Raw genomic sequence first — 26,057 nt, forward strand, 5'->3', positions numbered from 1 at the left:
CTTCCACCTTGTTTGGGGACAGTTTCTTTTAGCAGAACATGGCGATCTCTGTTCAAGCTAAGCTGGCTGGCCAGTGAGCCCAAGCCACCCCACACCCCGTGTCCCTGCTCCTCAGTGAAGACATCGGATGGCAGTATGACTCTGAGAAGAGAGCAAGGATGATGTAAACGAAGTGAACAGAATCTTCTTGAATGTATCCGTGCTCATACATGGGGAAAACAGTCATTTTTGATGAAAGTGCTGTTGCTTAAACCTTTCTCTTCTCTTCTTGCTCTTGTGTGTGACACTTTTGTGTGTATACGGGTATGCTATGGCTCTTTTGTGGAGGTCAGATGACAACCTGTGGAAGTCAGTACTCTCCTTCACTGGGATTGAAGTCAGGTGACTAGACTGGGTGGCAAGGCTCTACTTGTTGAGCCATTTAGTCAGCCACAAGTGATTTCATTTTTTTTTACAATGAGAACAGTTTACACTAAAATTGAATACTTTTCCCTAGCATCTGTGCATTTAAGTTGATTGAATACATTTCTGAGTGAATCTTTGAAATCATTATATTCCTTATACCCAGAGCAAATTATGGTTTGTACAAATTATATGTATGTATTCATACATATATATGAAAATGTTCCATAATTTATGTGTCTCCCAAAGAATTACATCTTCAACTAAAGAGTAATTGTAACTAGAACAATTCCTGGAGGGGGTAAAAGTTTCACTTTTATTTTAACTAAGTTGGAACAATATTTCTTTTCGAATGTGTTCAACCTGTGTCATGCTGTATATTTTACTGTATTCACATATACCCCTCCGTCATTATTATTATCAGGCAAGGGAGTGACAGCCATAGGAAAGCTCAGAAGGCCCAGCAGCAGGGCAAGTGTGGACTCACTGGTATGTAAATATTAGGGGACCTTCTTTCATACTGCTTTCTTTTGTTTAGGTAATTATAGCATGTAAATAAAGTCACATTCCTGGCTCTTCCACAATTTATTAATTAAAAAGTACTTACCTCATAGTGATTGTTTAGATCGATCTGGAAGACTCCATATCGTAAAGTAGAATGCAGAGTCACACAGCTCAACTCAGTGCCCAGTAGGAGCATATGCATGTCCAGCATGGAGCATGTTTGCGCTCACCCCTAGTGTACCTTGATGATTTATCTTCACCTAAAGGCTATAAATTGACAAATTTTATAGAGTTACTATGCCCTGCTATTAGCAGACCTGCCAGTGGTCTTAGTACCGATGATTCGTCTTGATTCACGTATCTAAGCAGATTTCATTTTCAGAAAACTTTTAGTATTCATATGCCACTTTGACATTCTAAAAATATACTTCACAAACAAAGTAAAGGATCATTTAATACCGAGACAGTCTGTAATTATTGTTGGTTGGATTTGGAGTGGAATCTATAATTACAATCAATTGTGTATAATATTTAAGTTATACTCTAACAACTGGGGTAATGTTAGCTATGCCAATGAATAGGAGGAAGGCCCACTTGCCAGAATGTACTGGCTCACATCTGCTCCTAAGACTCTCTTTTAACTAGTAAATGACCAAGAAGCAGGGATGGGACAAATATCTTCAGTCATCTTCATACTCAGAAGAGACAAACAAGAAAATGTGCAAACGGGTGTCTGGTACATTTCAGACACTAAATGAATTCTAGTGCTCCTTCTCTTAGTAGGCGTGAATTCCTAGAAATTCATTCCTACAAGTTCTCACTCGGTAGGGTTTATGCTACATGTCCTTTTTAGAGCTTACAGAAAATTATCTAAATGTGGTCCAAAATAAATTTTCTTAATTTAATCCAACCTATTTTCTTATTGTTAAAATTATTATCATCAGAAGTTAGGATTTTTCACTAAATTGTTTAACTTAAATAAGCAACCTGCAATGCTGACCATATTGGCAGTGTGACAGACAATCTACTCTTTCACTGGCTGGCAAATGCTCTCTTTTTCTTCAACATAACACTGATAATAGGAACTATTCCAAGTCAGTGATACGCTACTTGGTAGGGATTTGTTTCTGTATGTAAATTTTGTAAGTGTGCTTTCATTTTTCAGGAAATTCAATGTAGATTTTTGTTTTCCATTGAGTATATTTTTTGCATTCTATGTATTTTCTTTCATAGCATCTATTATTTACCATGGTCATGACTAAATGACATTTCATAACTAAAAAAGCACCTACAGATGCTTTATTCACCTAGGGTTTGTTGATTTTGCATGATGTTTGTACTGTTACACAGAAGAGATGTTAAATATTGATTTAAAAGAGTCTATGTCGTCAAACAAGGCCTTGTTGAAGCCTCTGTTCTACCTGATTTCATTAGTAAAAATTCTCCTTCTATACAGATAGATTTCTGTTAAAAATTCATCATAAGGGTATATTGCAATATTATTTACTAACACTAAAATATTGGTAATGAGTTTTTACTTTCAGGATAAGAAATGAGACCCAGATATTTTTTGTTTGTTGTCATGGAAATATCTTTAGATGTCTGTGATCTTTATCTTTGATGGTGTTAGGCTTTCCTCACTATTTATTCTCAGTTGTTAGTTACTTTGTTAAAGATGGGGATGTAATTGTGTGCTCTATCTATTTTAATTGCAAAAGTACAAATGTTCTTTGGAATATGTCCACAGTTGGAAGGAATTTTGTGTCTACATGCATGATTTCAATTTTATTTTTATATATTAATGTGAATACATTTTTAATTCTGTCTAACACCCTACCACATATTTGACACCTAGTACTACTCTTTCTCTAAAACTGGTTTTAATGGGTTTTTATGTTCTTGTTTTGTACCATCCAAAAAAAGTCCAAAGCTTGAATTGTTAGAAATGTATATTAACATTTTCATACAAATGACATCCAGTAGACTCAAACCTCTCCTTCATTCTAGTCTTTGCTCTTACAATGAGGAGCTGTCGTTTCTTGGAAGGGAAGATGACATTTGGTGGGACTCATTTTTCTTTCTTCTCAGTCTACGTCTGAGCGTCCTTCTCAGGAGCAAGCTGTGGGTCATATGTCAGAGACTGCAGATCCAAGAAGAGAAAATACCGGAAAGGGTGAAATGAAAGGTATGAATTATATTTTATTAGCAGTCTGTTGATGGGATATGTATTTAAATCATGACAACCAGGGTTTTGTAATAGACACATTTTTTACTTATTAATTATATCTTAAGTCAAAAGACACGCTAAATGGTAATAAGATTGATATCTATTCCTGGCTTAGCAAACACTATAATTGATTGTGCCAGTAAAGTCATAGGGTTTTTGAATAAGTTATAAGAAATGGTACTACCAAGGGGTGGTTAGACGTAATGAATGCAGAGAAGACAGGGAAATGAGAGAAGGGAGAGTTTGGGGTACATTAACAGAAGCTAGGGAAGGGGTATAATGTGGTTAGAAATGCTTAGAGAAGCATTTCTAGTTCATAGTTCCCAAAAATGGTCCCCATCTGGTGGCACTGGCTGGGAATGCTGTCACCCTCCTGTAGGTGAGACTGTTAGAGAAAGTTGGGTCGCTGAAGACAGGTTGTGATGTTCTCCAGTCCAGCCACACCCGCTTCCACATTCTGTTTGTTGACTGTAGGTCTCATGTGGCTCTCTGTCCTCCTGCCTACATTCCTTTTCTGCCAGGGGGAAAAAAGAGCCTAAAGCCAAAATTTTGACTAAATCCTTCTTTTTCAAATTGTATCTTGTCATGTATTCTGTCCCACCCCGAGCAAAGTAGCTAATGTGCAGAGGAGTGTTGGAAAACAACAAAAACCTTAATGATGGTACAGTGAAAGTGGTTAAAGTAGAAAATACTATTCTAAGAGGTAACTGGGTATTGAAGGTGCAAAAGAGAATTCCATCATTTCTTTCTTTCATATGATGGTGATGGCATTATATATCATAGTGGTCCATCATGAACACATACGTTTGGTTTACCTAATGTAAATAGAGACAAAGTTGTTAAGTCATACATGAAAAGAAATCAATGTCATAAAAAAGATTGCTTTTGGGGGTAATAAATAATTCAGAAGGAGAGAAAAAGCAAGAAGAAAACCCCAGGTTCATCCATGTCAGGCCAAAGGAAGCCATAGCCAGGACAAATAGCCACTCTGAAATGTGTCATTTCTTCTGTAGTTTTGCAAATGTGACAACAGGAAAAGACTGGATTGTAGAGAGGTAAACTGAAGTTACAGATTCAGGACATAGAATGTGCACAATAGATATTTTTCAATTTAGTGAATAATCTTTGATATACCATAACAGAATTGATAGCATGACTCAGCAGCTGTGGGATTATGGGTTATTCTTGGGTATCTAATCTACCAAGCCTATCTCAGAAGCAGTTATTAAATATGTTACAGTGATCCACTGTTTACTAAGTAGATACACAACCAAAGCAAAAATAGGGTTCGCTTCTGATTCTAATGAACAGATAATTTGGAAAGAGAAAAAAAGGCAGGTTTAGTTTCTTTTACAGTCATTATATAATTCTCTATATAAGGAAATAGGTTCATTATTTTGTATTTTATGATACAATGAATGATATTATTGCTAAGTATAGAGGAATGTGATATATATAACAAAAATTAGCAGAATGAAGTCTATAACTCTAGTCATTATTTGAGTTTTTTTTTAATTGACTTGAGTATTTCTTATATACATTTCGAGTGTTATTCCCTTTCCAGGTTTCCAGGCAAACATCCCCCTCCCCCCTCCCCTTTCTTATGGGTGGTCCCCTCCCCACCCTCCCCCCATTGCCACCCTCCCCCCAACAGTCTAGTTCACTGGGGTTCAGTCTTAGCAGGACCCAGCCCTTCACCTTCCACTGGTGATCTTACTAGGATATTCATTGCTACCTATGAGGTCAGAGTCCAAGGTCAGTCCATGTATAGTCTTTAGGTAGTGGCTTAGTCCCTGGAAGCTCTGGTTGCTTGGCACTGTTGTACATATGGGGTCTCGAGCCCCTTCAAGCTCTTCCAGTTCTTTCTCTGATTCCTTCAACGGGGGTCCTATTCTCAGTTCAGTGGTTTGCTGCTGGCATTCGCCTCTGTATTTGCTGTATTCTGGCTGTGTCTCTCAGGAGCGATCTACATCCGGCTCCTGTCGGCCTGCACTTCTTTGCTTCATCCATCTTGTCTAATTGGGTGGCTGTATATGTATGGGCCACATGTGGGGCAGGCTCTGAAGGTCTTCCTTCAGTCTCTGTTTTAATCTTTGCCTCTCTATTCCCTGCCAATGGTATTCTTGTTCCCCTTTTAAAGAAGGAGTGAAGCATTCACATTTTGATCATCCGTCTTGAGTTTCGTTTGTTCTAGGCATCTGGGGTAATTCAAGCACTTGGGCTAATAGCCACTTATCAATGAGTGCATACCATGTGTGTCTTTCTGTGATTGGGTTAGCTCACTCAGGATGATATTTTCCAGTTCCAACCATTTGCCTACGAATTTCATAAAGTCGTTGTTTTTGATAGCTGAGTAATATTCCATTGTGTAGATGTACCACATTATCTGTATCCATTCCTCTGTTGAAGGGCATCTGGGTTCTTTCCAGCTTCTGGCTATTATAAATAAGGCTGCGATGAACATAGTGGAGCATGTGTCTTTTTTATATGTTGGGGCATCTTTTGGGTATATGCCCAAGAGAGGTATAGCTGGATCCTCAGGCAGTTCAAAGTCCAATTTTCTGAGGAACCTCCAGACTGATTTCCAGAATGGTTTTACCAGTCTGCAATCCCACTAACAATGGAGGAGTGTTCCTCTTTCTCCGCATCCTCACCAGCATCTGCTGTCACCTGAGTTTTTGATCTTAGCCATTCTCACTGGTGTGAGGTGGAATCTCAGGGTTGTTTTGATTTGCATTTCCCTTATGACTAAAGATGTTGAACATTTCTTTAGGTGTTTCTCAGCCATTCGGCATTCCTCAGCTGTGAATTCTTTGTTTAGCTCTGAGCCCCATTTTTTAATAGGGTTATTTGTCTCCCTGCGGTCTAACTTCTCGAGTTCTTTGTATATTTTGGATATAAGGTCTCTATCTGTTGTAGGATTGGTAAAGATCTTTTCCCAATCTGTTGGTTGCCATTTTGTCCTCACCACAGTGTCCTTTGCCTTACAGAAGCTTTGCAGTTTTATGAGATCCCATTTGTTGATTCTTGATCTTAGAGCATAAGCCATTGGTGTTTTGTTCAGGAAATTTTTTCCAGTGCCCATGTGTTCCAGATGCTTCCCTAGTTTTTCTTCTATTAGTTTGAGTGTGTCTGGTTTGATGTGGAGGTCCTTGATCCACTTGGACTTAAGCTTTGTACAGGGTGATAAGCATGGATCGATCTGCATTCTTCTACATGTTGCCCTCCAGTTGAACCAGCACCATTTGCTGAAAATGCTATCTTTTTTCCATTGGATGGTTTTGGCTCCTTTGTCAAAAATCAAGTGACCGTAGGTGTGTGGGTTCATTTCTGGGCCTTCAATTCTATTCCATTGGTCTATCTGTCTGTCTCTGTACCAATACCATGCAGTTTTTATCACTATTGCTCTGTAATACTGCTTGAGTTCAGGGATAGTGATTCCCCCTGAAGTCCTTTTATTGTTGAGGATAGCTTTAGCTATCCTGGGTTTTTTGTTATTCCAGATGAATTTGCAAATTGTTCTGTCTAACTCTTTGAAGAATTGGATTGGTATTTTGATGGGGATTGCATTGAATCTGTAGATCGCTTTTGGTAAAATGGCCATTTTTACTATATTAATCCTGCCAATCCATGAGCATGGGAGATCTTTCCATCTTCTGAGGTCCTCTTCAATTTCTTTCTTCAGTGTCTTGAAGTTCTTATTGTACAAATCTTTTACTTGCTTGGTTAAAGTCACACCGAGGTACTTTATATTATTTGGGTCTATTATGAAGGGTGTCGTTTCCCTAATTTTTTTCTCGGCTTGCTTCTCTTTTGTGTAGAGGAAGGCTACTGATTTATTTGAGTTAATTTTATACCCAGCCACTTTGCTGAAGTTGTTTATCAGCTTTAGTAGTTCTCTGGTGGAAATTTTGGGATCACTTAAATATGCTATCATATCATCTGCAAATAGTGATATTTTGACTTCTTCTTTTCCGATCTGTATCCCCTTGACCTCCTTTTGTTGTCTGATTGCTCTGGCTAGAACTTCAAGAACTATATTGAATAAGTAGGGAGAGAGTGGGCAGCCTTGTCTAGTCCCTGATTTTAGTGGGATTGCTTCAAGTTTCTCTCCACTTAGTTTAATGTTAGCAACTGGTTTGCTGTATATGGCTTTTACTATGTTCAGGTATGGGCCTTGAATTCCTATTCTCTCCAGGACTTTTATCATGAAGGGGTGTTGAATTTTGTCAAATGCTTTCTCAGCATCTAATGAAATGATCATGTGGTTTTGTTCTTTCAGTTTGTTTATATAATGGATCACGTTGATGGTTTTCCGTATATTAAACCATCCCTGCATGCCTGGGATGAAGCCTACTTGGTCATGGTGGATGATTGTTTTGATGTGCTCTTGGATTCGGTTTGCCAGAATTTTATTGAGTATTTTTGCGTCGATATTCATAAGGGAAATTGGTCTGAAGTTCTCTTTCTTTGTTGTGTCTTTGTGTGGTTTAGGTATAAGAGTAATTGTGGCTTCGTAGAAGGAATTCGGTAGTGCTCCATCTGTTTCAATTTTGTGGAATAGTTTGGATAATATTGGTATGAGGTCTTCTATGAAGGTCTGATAGAATTCTGCACTAAACCCGTCTGGACCTGGGCTCTTTTTGGTTGGGAGACCTTTAATGACTGCTTCTATTTCCTTAGGAGTTATGGGGTTGTTTAACTGGTTTATCTGTTCCTGATTTAACTTCGGTACCTGGTATCTGTCCAGGAAATTGTCCATTTCCTGCAGATTTTCAAGTTTTGTTGAATATAGGCTTTTATAGTAAGATATGATGATTTTTTGAATTTCCTCTGATTCTGTAGTTATGTCTCCCTTTTCATTTCTGATTTTGTCAATTTGGACACACTCTCTGTGTCCTCTCGTTAGTCTGGCTAAGGGTTTATCTATCTTGTTGATTTTCTCAAAGAACCAACTTTTGGTTCTGTTGATTCTTTCTGTGGTCCTTTTTGTTTCTACTTGGTTGATTTCAGCTCTGAGTTTGATTATTTCCTACCTTCTACTCCTCCTGGGTGTATTTGCTTCTTTTTGTTCTAGAGCTTTTAGGTGTGCTGTCAAGCTGCTGACAAATGCTCTTTCCTGTTTCTTTCTGCAGGCACTCAGCGCTATGAGTTTTCCTCTTAGCACAGCTTTCATTGTGTCCCATAAGTTTGGGTATGTTGTACCTTCATTTTCATTAAATTCTAAAAAGTCTTTAATTTCTTTCTTTATTTCTTCCTTGACCAGGTTATCATTGAGTAGAGCATTGTTCAATTTCCACGTATATGTGGGCATTCTTCCCTTATTGTTATTGAAGACCAGTTTTAGGCCGTGGTGGTCTGATAGCATGCATGGGATTATTTCTATCTTTCTGTACATGTTGAGGCCCATTTTTTGACCAACTATATGGTCAATTTTGGAGAAAGTACCATGAGGAGCTGAGAAGAATGTATATCCTTTTGCTTTAGGATAGAATGTTCTATAAATATCTGTTATGTCCATTTGGCTCATGACTTCTCTTAGTCTGTCTACATCTCTGTTTAATTTCTGTTTCCATGATCTGTCCATTGATGAGAGTGGGGTGTTGAAATCTACTACTATTATTGTGTGATGTGCAATGTGTGTTTTGAGCTTTAGTAAGGTTTCTTTTACGTATGTAGGTGCCCTTGTATTTGGGGCATAGATATTTAGGATTGAGAGATCATCTTGGTGGATTTTTCCTTTGATGAATATGAAGTGTCCTTCCTTATCTTTTTTGATGACTTTTAGTTGAAAATTGATTTTATTTGATATTAGAATGGCTACTCCAGCTTGCTTCTTCTGACCATTTGCTTGGAAAGTTGTTTTCCAGCCTTTCACTCTGAGGTAGTGTCTGTCTCTGTCTCTGAGGTGTGTTTCCTGTAGGCAGCAGAATGCAGGGTCCTCATTGCGTATCCAGTTTGTTAATCTATGTCTTTTTATTGGGGAGTTGAGGCCATTGATGTTGAGAGATATTAAGGAATAGTGATTATTGCTTCCTGTTATATTTATATTTGGATGTGAGGTTATGTTTGTGTGCTTTCATTCTCTTTGTTTTGTTGCCAAGACGATTAGTTTCTTGTTTCTTCTAGGGTATAGCTTGCCTCCTTATGTTGGGCTTTACCATTTATTATCCTTTGTAGTGCTGGATTTGTAGAAAGATATTGTGTAAATTTGGTTTTGTTATGGACTATCTTGGTTTCTCCATCTATGTTAATTGAGAGTTTTGCAGGATACAGTAACCTGGGCTGGCATTTGTGTTCTCTTAGGGTCTGTATGACATCAGTCCAGGATCTTCTGGCCTTCATAGTTTCTGGCGAGAAGTCTGGTGTGATTCTGATACGTCTGCCTTTATATGTTACTTGACCTTTTTCCCTTACTGCTTTTAATATTCTTTCTTTATTTTGTGCATTTGGTGTTTTGACTATTATGTGACGGGAGGTGTTTCTTTTCTGGTCCAATCTATTTGGAGTTCTGTAGGCTTCTTGTATGCCTATGGGTATCTCTTTTTTTAGGTTAGGGAAGTTTTCTTCTATGATTTTGTTGAAGATATTTACTGGTCCTTTGAGCTGGGAGTCTTCACTCTCTTCTATACCTATTTGAGTTTTAAGTGAGGTCTTTTCATGTGAGGAATACAAACATTTGATTTTTATAAAATTGGAACTTGTGTTTAGGAAATTCAAGAGTACTTCCTCCATGCATCAAACCCAAAAACTCAATATCTATAGCAGGATAGTTTGATGGAAGCAGAATTAAGTGCCAGTATTTTAGCGAGTTCATCATTTCAACTCTTTTCATAATGCTCAGATATTAAATTTTCCATTCTATCACAAGGACCGTTGTTATGCGGGTGATGTTATCAGTAATAGAAATCTATGTCTCATTTCATACTAATGAAATAGATGTAAATAAAGTAGAACAAAGACCAATGTGGAATAAAATTATTTATATACATATAATTAATAAAATGTATTGATAATTATATAATCATATCTAATTAACTATACATTAGTAATTATATATGTAATGATGAAGAAAATACATTATGCTATTCATTTCCTGAATCACACAGTTGTGGTTTGTACTTCATATTCCTTGGACTTGATCTATTTAAAAGGGTACAGACACCCACTCAATTCTGATATTCTGTTTCAGTGAAAAAAATCAAAGACTCACTAATTCTAGTGCTTGGTTTTCATACCTACTGAATAAGTTGATCTAGAAGCCTCAAGGTCCCCAATCAACGGGGAAATGTAACTATATCAGCACCCTGTCTGCATTTTAAATAAAATAATAATAAAGGTGTATAACCAGACACTCCAAGTTTATGGAAATATTCATGGATATAAAGACATTCTACATTTCTTAAACAGAATTCTCATTATCTCTTTAGACTTCCTGAATTACAAGGAATGACATGGAAATTTTATTATAATATGAAAGAATGAATGCTTCTGATAAATACTAAGAAAAAACATGGTCTTAAGCTGTTTCCATCACTGGAATAGGGGCAATAGACCCTCTGTGTCCCATTTCGTCCTCTGATTAAAGAACCCCTTTCTTTTCATGTCTTAGCACATTCAAATTAATGTGTTTGCTTTTTCCTAAGTTATGCTCATTAGAATCATCGTCTAACTCTGAAAGTCATACTTTTAAGTTAGTCAAGATGTTAATACTAGGGGTTGGGGATTTAGCTCAGTGGTAGAGCGCTTGCCTAGGAAGCACAAGGCCCTGGGTTCGGTCCCCAGCTCCGAAAAAAAGAACCCCCCCAAAAAAGATGTTAATACTACTACTATCAGTTTGTTTTTCTCACCTAGAACTAGGAACAGAGATAAGCAATTATCCCCAAAGACCGAAACCTAAGCCATTTCAATGCCCTGAGTTAACTGTTAGGGTTCAGAGCTTTGCGAGTTTCAAATCATTGACAGTTGTTTTCTTTGGATGGTTTTTACATTACTGATTATATACCTTTTAGTATTTTCAGATTTTTCAAAGGAAAGTCCTCCTCAGCTCAAGGTAATGTTATATCGTTCCATTGTTCCATGTATAATTGACTGTGCGTTCTATGTAAAAGATACTCATTGACATATTTCCCTCCGTATCTACACAGCCTACCGTTAAAAGGAAAAGTTCGTTTCTAAACAGAGCAGTGGCAAAGAGGCAGGAAAGGTCGTGGGAACCAGGTAACTTGCTGTATTATTTATTTCGGTGAGAAGTAATTTAAATATGTGAAGTGTTTATCATGTTCTCATTACTCGTCTTTGCTCACCAAAATCTGAAGAAACATTTACACTTCCTTGCTGACATTGGCTTTTGAAGAAATGGCATAGACAAGTCTGGGGGGGGGGGAGGCTTTAAAGTATAAACTTATGTGGAGAGTTTAACGTGTATGTCTCCTCATCCTAGAGTCCACACGGTTTGAAATCCTGTACCAGTTGAGAAATTCTCATTGGTTGGTGATTAAGTGTGTTATTTTTTTCTAAGTTTAGAGCCAGTTATTGGAGAAGTGGCCTCCACTGAGAACACCTGTGTTTCCTGATGCTAAGGAGATTTTAATCAAATTCACCCGGCCTTTGGAATTCAGGCCTATCCTGAAGAATGAGCTATTTATCAGTGTGTTTGCATAGTAAAATCACATTTTCTTTCCTCCTGGGTTTCATGGCCAAGTATGCACTAGATCTTTCTTCTATTTATTTACTTTGCCATGGCATTCGATCTCTGTGCTGATTCACACTTAAGGTCCATTGAAACAGAGCATGTGAGCCAACATATGTATTATAAGGTCACATGGTATCATGTAACATAACCCTATATATGTGAATGTTTCCTATTAAATAATTATTTTGTGTATAATTAATGATTACAAATTATTTGTTGTGGATGATACATACACCAGAAAGTCAAGGGCCTGCCCAGGACATGGTCACTCGACTTCTTACTCTGTCTCTACTCCCTTTAACTACTTTCTTTTGAGCATAATAGGAAAGATCTATCCGTTAGTGTGTTTTACAGATGAAGCCTTTGTCCTCAACTTGCCTGGTAATTTCCCAGGTGTCCCTGAAAAGGAAGACACCTGGAACAAGACAGCTACATGCATTACTTCATTGCAGAACACTGAAACAGACACCAAGCAGTCAAGTGACATTTAACAAATTACTGAGGTTCAGCTTTCACATGTCATACCGTTCTTCACGTATTAGGTATTCTTTCACCCTAGTATTTCACTGGACTTTTAGTTACTTAATACCATCATTAGACACGAATAGAGTATTGACAATATAACAACATTATGAATGTTTCTGGACCATTTCTTGGGCTCAAGCATGTGGCCCCTTATTTTGAGTTTTTCCTGCACATATCATACGTTGCTGACATTCTGTCTTCTTAAACATGGAAATACAATTAAAATGAATAAAGAAATCCAAGAGAAATAAAACATAAAATGCTTGACTCCTTATCCTTATGAGCTATCAATGGTTGTGTGTCACTCAAATTTTATCTTAACTCCCACTATGCTCTTCTACCTCTAGTGCAGGTTCGACCATGGGGCACTTAAAAATACTAGTCTGTCTAAGTATTCCAACATTTATGATAATTTAACAAGCAAAGTTGAGTCAATTCCGTGACTTTGAATTTTGATCTATCATCCCTTTTCTTGCACATTCCCAAGCAAGCATTTCCTATTCCTCACAAGCTCATGTGTTTTTGAGTAATTTTCGTTTCCACCTATTTCTAGCATATTTTGTTCCCACGATTTCTACCCTCCCATGTATTTTAGCACACATGAAATGTTATCATAACTTCAACTATTTTTAATGAATTTTATTTTCAACCTGACAGTTAAGATATATGGGCACATTAGATGGGAAGCTATTCATTTTAAACAATTTCAAACTTTTCTACTGATATTTGTAGAATTTCATGTGACCTACCATTTTATATTTTGCCTAAATGTGTACATTTATCAGCAGAACCTGACAAAGAATTGACATCAACAGAGGAGCAAAAGAAACGTGCAATTAGTGAAAGGTCCGAGTCGCTGGTATGTAGAAACTAAACTAAAGGTCTCACTTATTACTGTGAGTTTTACAAGCTAGCACAGATAAAACCACATGCCATATTGCCACATAGAACCATTGCCCTCTATTTAGTATTTAGTAAAACAAATATTTTTATCTCACTATGTTAAGATGTTAAGATATTTTTAGAATTAGCAAGAATTCAAACACAAACTTTGTTTTTCTTAGTTGAAAATATTTATTTTCTGAAAATGATCTATACTTCTATGTGCATGAAGCCAAGAAGGGCTAATACCACAAACAAGTCTGAGGAGTAAGCATTTGAACATTGAAATGAAATTGAAATGAATAAGAAAATCTTTAAAAACTAAAGTAAGAACCACTTGGCTCCATAGAAGCTATTGGAAGTTATGTGTAACTAGAATTATAACAACTTGAGTAACTAGAATTATGACAACTTGAGCAACCTGCCACTGATTGCACTCAGCAGAAGGAAGATGTGGAACATTTAACTGGAGCTGGAGGTCAAGGAAGAGAAAATCAGGCAAGATACACAATGGGAGGTATGAACTACACTTGATATATTTTTATGTATGCAACTTATGTTTATTTATATTGATACTCAATAAAAATAAGCAGTATCTAAAAGTAATCTGATTAAATAATTTATTTTTTCAAATTTCACAATAAAAGCCATGCTTTTTATATTAAAATATCTTTACAGCAGAGACTGTCACATACTACATGTATTTTAGTTCAATTCTAAGCAGTTTAAAAATAGTATTCCATCCATTTTTTTTCTATTTTTTTGGTCTTTATAATTTTTTTCCTCCTCAATGGGTCCGAAGGACATAGAGCATTCTGGAGCACAAGTGAATCATAGTCAGTGACATTTAACATATCATTTAGGTATAATAATCAGAGTGGTATTTTCCAGGTTTTCCCATTAATAGAGCCATAGATACACTAATAACTATATACTAATTGGATATCGATGTTTTGAGTCCTAAAATGATTCCTAGTTAAAGCCCAGTCTTAATGTAAACTTTTGTCTTAAATGACATCATCCAGTGGCATATATATCTTCCAGTGGTATAGGTTATATATATATATATATATATATATATATATATATATATATATATATATATATATAACCTGCTGCCAATCCTTCTTCTATAATGTTACATTGATCTACATCCAGTACCATTAGGACCACGAGACACTCTAAAATATTAATCACTAATCATTTTAATATGATTTATGATGTTTTAACAATGAACATTTGTCCGGACACTGACTTTGCATTTTCATGTCTTGTCTTTCCTCTCATAGTCCTAAGTAGGTGGTAGTTCTTGTTCCCCAAGCTTTCATTTGTTTTAGTGTGACTATTATCTTTCTCCCAAATTTCTTATCTTAACAATTTCCACCCTTCTATGTACCTAACCTCAAAGTTTTGATTAAGTCCAGGCTCACCTATTGGAAGCCCTGCTTTTGTGCCTCTGCTAAAAGTCTATGCATATCAATCCTAGCATTTAATAGAATATTAGTAAATTATTAATTAGTAAGATAAATAATGACTATTTAAAGAAATATGATTTAAAATTTTCTCCTTCCAACTCATCATCTCAAAATCTACACATTCAACATTTTTTACAGTTGAAGTATTAAAACACAGTAGGAAATCAGGTCATTGTAAAGGACTCCAAAATAGAGGGCCTATTTTTCTAGAAAGATGGGCAGTCAATGGACGCTAAACAGAAGGGCTTGAACATTCACAGAAGCAAACTATAAGGTAAGGTAGAAAAGTTTTAAACATGTGACGGCTAGTTTTGTCAACTTCACACCAGCAGAACCCACCGGGGAAGAGCCTCAGTGAATTGTCTAGGTCAGGTTTGCCTGTGAACATTTCAGTGAGGGACTAACGGAAATGGGAGGACTCGCCCAAGGCAGAGGGCATAATTCCCAGAAATGGGATCCTGAGCTCCACAAGAGTGAAGAAATGGAGCGGAGTCCAAGCATGTGTGCATTGATTCTCTCTAAGCTAGTGGCTTCAAGTCCCTGACACCCTGATTTCCATGCAGTGAAGACAGTAATGAGGAATTATGAGCCAAGGAAAACATCACAGAATACAAAACACAGTGTTCCAATCTCAGGGGGAAAAAATCACAAATTTCTAAAAACTTAGAAACTGAATCTAAACTCTATTTAAAAACTGATGCAAGATTTCTTTTTGCCAATATATTAATCACAACAACAGAAAGTGGAAACTAACACAATATGTGTGTGTTCATAGTCACTGTACAAAGACTAATGGGTTATTAATATACATATTGTATTACATATATTACATGTTACATGTATTACATGTAATACATATACATATGGTGTCCTAACCCTTCTGTTATGAGGCTGAGAACAGTGCATACTGTGAATCTTAAAGGTAGTATTCTAAAATATTCTGTGTATGGGTTTGTTCATTAATGTTAACCTGAAGGATGAAATTGTGGATAAAAATTTGAAATCACTCAATATCACTGAACTTTGTACAGTCTACTGTTAGTCCACAGATGCACATAAGTCTTGAATGACTATAAGGCTCTTATAAAGTAAGTAGTCTCAACTAAACATAAAGGGTTCTCAAAACCACAAAATTGAGTGAGTGTGATTGAAATATAATTATGGAATTCTCAGGGAATAAATGAAAATATTATTAAAATATGAACATATAACTAAGCAATAGATATTGCTATGCAGTCTTACATAATACTTCTATTTTATCTATGTGTTAGCCAGGGTGTTCTTGGAGTAACAGGACTTACAGAAGGAAACTACACTGTGGTTAATATTACTTCAATGTTTGCCTTCACCTGCAGCTCTACGCAAAGAAGTGACAGAAGAAAGGAGGAGACATGATAGTCAGAAAAATTTTCAGTCATTGGTAAGTAAATATCTAAATTGTTTTGAATAAGCAACCCAAAGAAAGTTCCTTGTCATATTGCCCTGTGGAATAATTTTTCATATCTTATTTAATGTAAAAAGCATTTTTCAGCCAGATGGTGGTGGCGCACATCTTTAATCCCAGCACTCATGAGGTAGAGGCAGGCAGATCTCTGTGAGTCTGAGGACAGCCTGATCTATAAAGTGAGTTACTTGTTACACAGATAAACCCTGCCTCAAAGAACCAAAACTAACCAACCAAACAAAAAGCCCCTATAACAAAAGAAAACAGCTTAGATTCTTCATATAGTGCACACTAGACATCACCTTTAGTGTGTAACTAAATAACTGTCAGAAAACCGCCCTTTTCTGTGTAAACTCTATAGTATGTTAATTAATTCACTACACTGTGCTGTTTGATGAGCACGCAACCAAATACGCCTGCTACTTCACCCATGTCCTCCACTCCCTTCAAAGCAATAAACTGTCTCAATGTTTGGAAACCTTGCATCAATTCTTCTAATAAAATCTAGCTTTGATTTTTAACTTTTAAATTATTTCCTCACCTTCCCGAGAGAGGAATACTGTGCTTGTATCCTCAGGTATTTTCAGTACCTTGTCAGTAACTCGTACTCGCTTTGTGCAGTGGCAAACCTTTATTTGCTGTTATCATCGTCGAGTGACATTTATGGACGAGATACAAGAAACTAACAGAAGTTGCCTCTGAATACACAATGCTTGTTTGGTTCCGCATAGAACATAGTATATATTCATTGAATACACGAACATATCCGTGTTCTAGTTAAAGAAAGGCTGTGTTGTGCAAGGCCACGTTGAGAAGTTCATTCATTCTGTGTTACTCAGGTTAGCTCCGGTTTCCCCATCTAAAATAAATTTAGACTTCTACTAAGTACTTAGTACTTCTACAATACTTCATATTGTTGTTATCATAAGTTTTTTGATAACATGAAGGACATCCTATTTTAATGTAAGTCTACGCTACTTTAGCCTAAGTATATGTCACAACAGATACATTTTATTTAAAAAATTTATGGTAATTATGTTGGTAGAGTCCAATAACTCTTTAGTTTTAGTGAATAAAATGCCCCAGATAATATAAATATTCACATGTGAGTGTCCTTTGAATATATGAGGATTTAACACACTTATGACCTGATATTTTTTTTGAAACAGCAATAATAAATGAGCAATGACATTTATTTTCCTATTGGAAGATGTTTGTGTGTGTATGTGTAGTATATGTAATATAAATTTCATATAAAAGTCAACAAATAGCTTCGATTATATCTCTACCTGTGATGTTTCCTTGACAACTGTTCTCTTTTCTGTAACAATATTTCTGAAGATCTTATGGATTTGGTTTTCCTTGTGAGTGGTGTATGAGGCAAAATTGTGACTCGATTTAGATAAAATGTATGAGATCCTCTGTGCCAGAGGTGCAAAGTGCACACAGCCCTCACGGGTTTCCCAGTCTCACTGCTTCTGCACTGAGATCTTCAGACCATCCTCAAGTCAGATGGCTTTCTTCCCCTAATTCATTTCTTTAATTTTAACAGGTTATCCCCAAGCCTCATCCACTGAGTGAGGATATTATCTGTTTAACCGGGATTCCTGTTCAAGAAAGAGAAAATAAATTTAATATGGAAACAAAAGGTAAGAGCACCATTTTATGTGCAGAGATTTGAAGGATCACTTATGTAAATCTAATCTGGAAACATTATTCACGCTAGAAGACAAGATACATACCTTGTAACATTAACCAGGTTAAGTGGTTTTAAGAATTATGTCCAATCCACTCTCTATAAAGGTTGAAGTTGTGTATGCCACTGGGGTAGCTGAGTTGTGACGTAGATTAAATGTGAGTCATTGTCTGAGAAGTAGCATAATTAAATGCAGCACATGGAAATGGGAAACGAGAAATTTGTTTAGATCGGGGAGTTAACAAGAACAAGGGTGGGGGAGAGTGTAGAGGAATGTGCAAAAAATACTGCCCTTCTTCAGAAGATGAATTAAATAACACTAGAAACACCAGCAAGCAGGTGGTCTTTAACACATAACTGGGTCAGTGGAGCAGAGCGCGTGTCTCCATTCTCATTGCCATCTTCACAAGTTTGGAAGGCCGTAAGTATGGTAGTACCCCCCCCCACAGAACAGTGTCTGATTTTCATAAGGTAACATAGCAAGTATGCCATACGTCAGTAATATCCAACAGTGGAATACTTCCCAAGAGAGTTTCAGAGAAGCCAAAATAAGAGAACTGGGGAGAAGAAAAACCGCAGAAAGAGCTATGAGGTTGTCAAGTACATCAAATGGTCAGTTTAAATAAATTCACTTGGAAATATATGGTTTCTCTGCAGATTTAATGTATGGAACTGGAAAGTGAGGGATGAGGCCTAGATATGGAAAAGGCTAACTGGGGGTTAATATAATTTAATGGGAGATTTCATAGTGATCATGGGGGACTCTGGTTAAGTGAACATACTTCAGGAATGACCATCATAAGTATGTGACAATTAAGAATAATAAGCTATGGACTTGAGACTGTGTGAAAGGACAATGGGAGGAAGTGAAGGAGAAGAAGGGTGTGGCAGAATGTTATAAATACCAGTGTATGAAGATTTCAAACAAACACTAAAAAGATGCACACGAAGATCCTTTGCATTATGGTTTGAGATGGAAAAGAAATAAATAAAGGCAAATGTTGATCTGAGTTCTGAGCATGTTTCTAAGTAGAAAGAAATTTTCAAAAGGGTAAATAGTGAAAACTATTTTTCATGAGAATCAGTTTATTAATTCTCTGTGATACTGATTTATTCTGGTATTCCAATTTTCTAGTTCTAGATACTATTGTTAAATAGGAAAGAGTGTAATACTCAGAATGGTTTACAAAGTCAGTATCAAATCAAAAGAGAAAATCACATACCAGGAGATGTCTTATACTTTATAAATATCTATTTCAAGTTTTTGTTACTATATTTTTAAATGTGTGTGTGTGTGTGTGTTGTGTGTGTGTGTGTGTGTGTGTGTGTGTGTGTGTGTCTTTTAGGAGATGAATGTCTGTTGAATACTGCAGCGAAAATGTAAACTATTCTCTTTGGTGGTGCTTTCACCTATGTTCTGCTGATGAATTTGTGGATGAAGTTTTTAAATCATTATGTTTGTTTAACATGTAGCAAAATAATGTCAGTAAAAAGTTACATGTATAGAACCTGTGTGTGTGTATGTATGTATGTATGTATGTATGTATGTATGTATGTATGTATGTGTGCTTTACATGATTACAAGTATCTGCAAGAGAACTATATCTTCTGTGCTGGAGACATGGCTCAACTGTTAGTAGCACTTGCCGCTGCTCCTTCAGTGGACCAGAATTTGATCAAGTAGCTCATAATTCTCTTCAAATCTAGGACTTGGGGATCTGGCTCTCTCTTTTGATCTATGCCAGCAATCACATGCTGGAACATGCCTATGAATACAGACACACAAATAAATAGTAAAAGAAAATTCTCCAAAACGTTATATATTCAGCTAAAAATTAAGAGTAGGTTTAAGGGAGCAGCTGGGGGTAGGATCCTTCCGGGTTCCATCTGCACCCCGGAGCTAAACCTGTGGCACAGCATTTCATACCCAAATCCTGCCTGGAAAGAGCTGGTCTCCCAGGAGTCCTGTCACTCCTAAGTTCACAGGTGAGACCACCACTGTTGCTCTGATAAGTGTCCAAAGAGGGACACACCAGGAGCTCACAGGGCACAGGAACTGTGGAGAGTCCAGGCACAGGATCCTTCTGGTTTCCATCTGTGCCTGAGAATCTGAGAATCTCGGGTGCAAAAGATAGCATAGCAAAACATCGACACACAGGAAGGGCATCTCAGCAGCTTGATCTCTGGACTTCTCTGACTGACAGCTTGCTCAGTAAATGGCTGATATTGGTTCATTTGACGTTAGACCTTAGAAAACAATTGACTAAGGCTTTTTTTTGCACGATGAAAGCATTGTATGTAATCAGAATATGATTGTTTTTGAATGTATAGAAAGACTTATACCTGAACATTTTTAAATTTAAAGGTTCTGAGGAGTCTGCTTTAAAGGAATATGATTATGCACACAATGACAAATGAACGTGATTCCTTTAACATGATAGAAATTATTTGGGTTTTTTCCCCCTGAAATGCAGCGTTGTTCCTGTGTGTCTTAGTTTAGTGATGGTTTCCTTTGTAGTCATTTATTTGTATCGTAAGTTTTTGGTAGCACCAAATCAATCTGTTATATGACAGACTTTTAAAATAACTTATGTATATTATATATATGAAATGGCTTTTATTGAACAGCTATCTTCCACTTTAAATTTATGGAACTATCATGATGTCAAAATAAAAAAAGTGGGAAGAGTTAAAAAAAAAAAAACATCGACACAATAGTCAAAGAAAATGCAAAATGCAAAGAGATCCTAACCCAAAACATCCAGGAAATCCAGGACACAATGAAAACATCAAACCTAAGAGTAATAGGTATAGAAGAGAGCAAAGACTCTCAACATAAGGGCCAGTAAATATATTCAACAAAATTATAGAAGAAAATTTCCCTAACCTAAAGAAAGAGATGCCCATAAACAGACAAGAACTCCAAATAGATTGGGCCAGAAAAGAAATTCCTCCCGTCACAGAATAGTCAAAACACCAAATGCACAAAACAAAGAAAGAATATTAAAAGCAGTAAGGGAAAAAGGTTAAGTAACATATAAAGGCAGACCTATCAGAATTACACTAGACATTTCATCAGAGATTCTAATAGCCAGAAGATCCTGGCGAGATGTCATACAGACCCACACCACTATACTAAGCAAAATTCTCAATTACCATAGATGGAGAAACCAGATATTCAATGACAAAACCAAATTTACACAGTATCTTTCCACAAATCCAGTGACCCCCAACATTCCACCAGAGAACTCCTATACCTGATAAACAACTTCAGCAACATGGCTGGATATAAAATTAAATCTAGCAAATCAGTAGACTTCCTATAAACAAAGGACAAACATGCAGTGAAAGAAATTAGGAAAATGACACCCTTTACAATAGTCACAAATAATATAAAATATTTTGGTGTGACTCTAACTAAGCAAGTGAAAGGTCTGTATGACAAGAACTTCAAGTGTCTGAAGAATGAAATCGAAGATCTCAGAAGATGGAAAGATCTTCCATGCCAAAAGATTGGCAGATCTAACATAGTAAAAATGGCCACCTTGCTGAAAGCAATTGACAGAGTCAGTGCAATCTGAATCAAAATTCCAATTCCATTCTTCATAGAGTTAGAAAGAGCAAATTGCAAATTCATTTGAAATAACCAAAAAACACAGGACAGCAAAAACTATTCTCAATAATAAAAGACCTTTTGGGGTAATCACCATACTGAACCTCAAGCGGTATTACAGAACAATCGTAATTAAAAACTGAATGGTATTGGCATAGAGACAGGTGGATAGATCAATGGAATAGAACTGAAGACCCAAAAATGAACCCACACACCTATGGTCACTTGATCTTTGACAAAGGAGCTAACGCCATCCAGTGGAAAAAAGATAGCATTTTCAACAAGAAAGCGTGCAGAAGCTGGTCTGGGCCGCCACAGAGTCCTGAAGTGTGTTTCTGGCATGGAAACCTGCCTTGGGAACTAGATAGGTAGAGAGACTGCCGCCAGGCTCAGAGAGAGGCCTTTGGCAGTGTGATATGGGATGGAGCAGAGCGGGTGAGACGCTTTGCTGACTGAGAATTAAGATACCAAGCAGATATCTAGGGGCCCCACAGTGCTGGACCTAGTGGGGATAAAAGACAACCATACTTCTTTTATTTTTTATATCTTTACAACAACAAAGTTAGACTCCAAAGATCCAAATAATCCTTCTAAAAATGGGGTACAGAGCTTAACAAAGAATTCTCAACTGAGCAATATCGAATGGCCGAGAAGCACCTAAAGAAATGTTCAATATCCTTAGTCATCAGGGAAATGCAAATCAAAATGACCCTGAGATTCCACCTCACACCAGTCAGAATGGCTAAGATCAAAAACTCAGGTGACAGCAGATGTGGTGAAACAGGAACACTCCTCCATTGTTGGTGGGATTGCAAACTGGTACAGCCACTCTGGACATCAGTCTGGCAGATCCTCAGAAAATTGGACATAGTACTACCTAAGGACCAAGCTCTATCACTCCTAGGCATATACCCAAAAGATGCCCCAACATATAACAAGGACACATGCTCCACTATGTTCACAGAAGCCTTATTTATAATAGCCAGAAGCTGGAAAGAACCCAGATGCCCTTCAACAGAGGAATGGATACAGAAAATGTGGTACATTTACACAATGGAGTACTACTCAGCAAAAAATCAATGACTTCATGAAATTCATAGGCAAATGGATGGAACTAGAAAATATCATCTTGAGTGTGATAACTCAGTCACAAAAAGAACACATGTGGTATACACTCACTGCTAAGTGAATATTAGCCCAAAAGTTCGGAATACACATGATATAATTCACAGATCTTATGAAGCTCAAGAAGAAGGAAGGCCAAAGGGCAGAAGCTTCAGTCCTTCTTAGAACAGGGAGCAAAATATTCATAGGAGGAAATACTGGGAAAAAGTATGGAGCAGAGACTGAAGAAAAGGCTATCCTGAGACTTCGCTATCTGGGAATCTATCCCATATACAGTCACTAAATCCAGACCTTGAGGATGCCAAAAAGTGTTGGCTCACAGAAGCCTGGTATAGCTTTCTCCTGAGAGTCTCTGCCCAAGCCTGACAAATACAGAGGCAGATGCTAGCAGCCAGTCTTTGAACTGAGCATGGGGATCCCAGTGGAGGAGTTAGAGAAAGGACTGAAGGAGCTGAAGGGTTTGCAACCCTATACGAAGAACAACAATATCAACCAACCAGATCTCCCCACCTCCCGAGCTCCCTGGGATTAAACCAAGGAGTACACATGAGGAAACCCTTGGCTCCAGATGTATACATAGCATAATATGGCTTTATCTGACATCAGTGGGAGGAGAGGACCTTGATCCTGTGAAGGTTCAATGCCCCAGTGTAGTGGAATACTGGGGGGGGGGGTGCAGTGAGGTGGGAGTGTATGGGTGGGTGGGGGAGCACCCTCATGAAGCAGGGGGGATGGGTTAGGGGGTTTGTGGAGGGGAAAACAGGAAAGGGGATAACATTTGAAATGTAAACAAATAAAATATCCAATAAAAATGTATAAGTTTAAAGAATAGTTGGGAGAATAAAAAATATCAATGTTAAACTAAATTTAAGTATTTGTTTATTATATTTTCATTTTATGTATTTCACTATATTTTACTGTACTTAACTGTATGCACTTGTCAGCAGTATCAAGCACTGAAGTGACATCCACAGAAGAGCACACAACAGATAACAGCTTTGGAAGCACAGACTCAATGGTATGTAACTATTTAATCTGTGGTCCTTATTTCTCACAGCTTTGTTTTGTTTAACAGATTAGTGAAAGTAAATGAATTTAGTTTGTTAGGCCATCCTAGGAAATAGTTTATCAATATTTAGTATTTATTCTTTGCTTGTCTAGTTTTTATTTTAATACTCCCACTTTTATACAGCTGCCTCCCTTTTGACTCTCAGGCAGACCTCCACTAGTTGTAGATTTCTTCCACTATTCTTCTGTTCGGTGTAGAACATAAGGTCAAACAAGTTACTGCCGTGTTCATTAATGTCGCTTAGTGTGCACTTTCAGCACAGCAGCGTTTTTCTTCATGTATAAAGTTGCCTTCCTGGCACCTGTATAAAGGTCTCCCTCCATGTAAAGGACATGCACCTTCAAATCTTATGAATGTTACTAAGCACTACACTCACTGTGTGAAAACTGTCTATGATGCCTTCTATTGATCCACATATCTGTATCTATTGCATTTGAGGAAGAATTTTGAGTTAACGTGTTTGGCTGATCTTTGATAACTAGGCCTGATGTTCTCTGTAAGACTATTTAAATGCTTGATTGTGAATATGTTGCTATTATTATCTGTCTACTGTACAATGCACCGTAAAAATTTTATACTCCAGATGAGGCTGTTATCTCTAGATATTCAAAGGCTTTTGCAAATGCAATCAATACAGATGCTAATAAATATGAGGTATCCTGTTGTTTATTGCCCTCCATATCTTCCTTCCAACATTATGAGCCCCATTCCCAAAAGATTTAGTTTCATTTTATGTGTTGGAGGGCTTTGCCTTTATGTAAGCATGTGCAGTGCATGTGTGACTAACTGGCTGCAGAGTCCAGAAGAGAGTTCCAGACCATCTGCAACTGGAATTAAGGGCAACTGAAAGCCATCACGAGGGTGCCTGGAATCGAACCCAAGTCTCTACAAGAACAGGAATTGTTCTTAATTACTCAACTGTTGTTGTAAAAATATAAAAATAAAAAAAAAGTGTAAGTGTCTTTTACCTCGCTAGGTCCTGCATCGCAGTGCTCCAGATAACTTGGCAGAAACACATCCCAGCCGCACACTTTCCTACACTCAAACCCTCACATAAAAGAACACACAACACAATAATCTTAGATCCAATTGATAAGATATAATTGCCCACTTAAACATACAAAGCCCATCCATCCCTTAGGAACATTGATAACAGCCTGTAAATACACAGAGCGGAATCTTAAGGTCACCTGCCATCTTGTCCTGCCACGGCTTCTCTCCCTCTACTATCTCCTGTCTCTTCCTTTCTCTTCCAGTCTCCTCTCCTTCCTTCAAACTTCTCTCCCACCCATCCTTCCTTCTCCTCCAATGATAGGCCTCCTTCTATCCTGTACCTGTTCCTCACCTGTACTTTACAAATTCAATGGGGAGAAAGTTCTGCTGAAGTCACCTGATTCCTGACTAGGCAGCTGTCCTTGGGGCAGTGGAATTAGCATCAAAATACAGATAAGTCCAGGGCAACCCACAACACTCAACCATCTCTCAAGCCCCCTCCTTTTTAATATTCATTACCAAGCACACACTAAGATGGTGATGCTATTTTTTTTTATCAGAATAAGAAGTGAGACTGAACATTTTTGTGTTACTTTGGCAAAACTACTAGGTTTCCATGTGTCTTGTTCCTTGGTAGTGGAAGACTCTCCACACTCTACATTTGTGACTTGCTTTATTAAAGTGTGCTCTGGTGATTTTTTTCATAAAATGCAGATGCATGATAGAATTCTTTTCATCCATAAGATATATTATTTATATGTTCATATATGTGTAATATTGTTTTGAAAGCTTAAGATAAATAATCTTAATTGTGTCTTTCTTGGTTACCATGTATTTGACACCTACCAATCTTTCTACAAAAATGGTTATGATGGCCTTTAAGCCTTCCCCTTTTTTATCAACACCTATGAAGTAAAATTTGGATTTAGTATGGATGAGCTAAATCTTTTCCAATAACATGTGGTCATATGAATTCTTTTCTTAATTTCTCTTCTTTTTGCTTTTAAAATGAAAACTCCAATTTCTTGTTAGTTTCTAAGTCATTTATGCAGCTCATTTTTATGTTAAATTCCATAGCTTATGTCCGAATGTCTTCTACAGAAGAAAGATGTGAACCATTTACCTTGGATTGTAGATGAAAGAACAAAAGCTATTATAAGTGGAGCCATGAAAGGTATGAGCTATGTTTATGAGATGTCCATGGGTAGAATAGTTATTTAAATCAGGAGGACCAACATTTGAAAGTAGAAATGCAATTATTCTTCATATATTGACTTAAAGTAGAAGTTAAATGGTAATAGGATTGATTTCCAATAGTTTCTGCATGCACTAACTGAATGTGTAAGTAAACCAGCTGAACTGTTCAATAAATTACAGGGCATTGTAAGATCTAAGGGGTATTTAGTC

At 37.1% G+C, this 26,057-nt stretch overlaps 1 protein-coding gene across 25 annotated transcripts in view; it reads left to right on the plus strand.

Annotated features, from left to right (window-relative positions):
• The window catches only part of 4932414N04Rikl (RIKEN cDNA 4932414N04 gene like), a 238,794-nt gene that overhangs the window by 75,449 nt on the left and 137,288 nt on the right, over positions 1-26,057 (plus strand). For 15 of the 25 annotated variants that reach the window (XR_010065211.1, XR_010065212.1, XR_010065213.1 and 12 more), the window contains 10 exons: positions 827-891; positions 2,995-3,091; positions 11,146-11,186; positions 11,281-11,353; positions 13,139-13,212; positions 13,677-13,752; positions 16,066-16,130; positions 17,707-17,803; positions 23,533-23,606; positions 25,728-25,824. Coding sequence is in view for 22 of the 25 variants with exons in the window: in XM_063285258.1 (XP_063141328.1) it covers positions 827-891; positions 2,995-3,091; positions 11,146-11,186; positions 11,281-11,353; positions 13,139-13,212; positions 13,677-13,752; positions 16,066-16,130; positions 17,707-17,803; positions 23,533-23,606; positions 25,728-25,824 (759 nt within the window). In the remaining 3 variants the exon portion in view is untranslated. The remainder of the gene's footprint in view (positions 1-826; positions 892-2,994; positions 3,092-11,145; positions 11,187-11,280; positions 11,354-13,138; positions 13,213-13,676; positions 13,753-16,065; positions 16,131-17,706; positions 17,804-23,532; positions 23,607-25,727; positions 25,825-26,057) is intronic. The other 10 variants (XM_063285255.1, XM_063285271.1, XM_063285262.1 and 7 more) reach the window with 7 other exon arrangements.

The sequence above is a fragment of the Rattus norvegicus genome, chromosome 3 (genome assembly GCF_036323735.1).
Source record: "Rattus norvegicus strain BN/NHsdMcwi chromosome 3, GRCr8, whole genome shotgun sequence".
Lineage (NCBI taxonomy): Eukaryota > Metazoa > Chordata > Mammalia > Rodentia > Muridae > Rattus > Rattus norvegicus.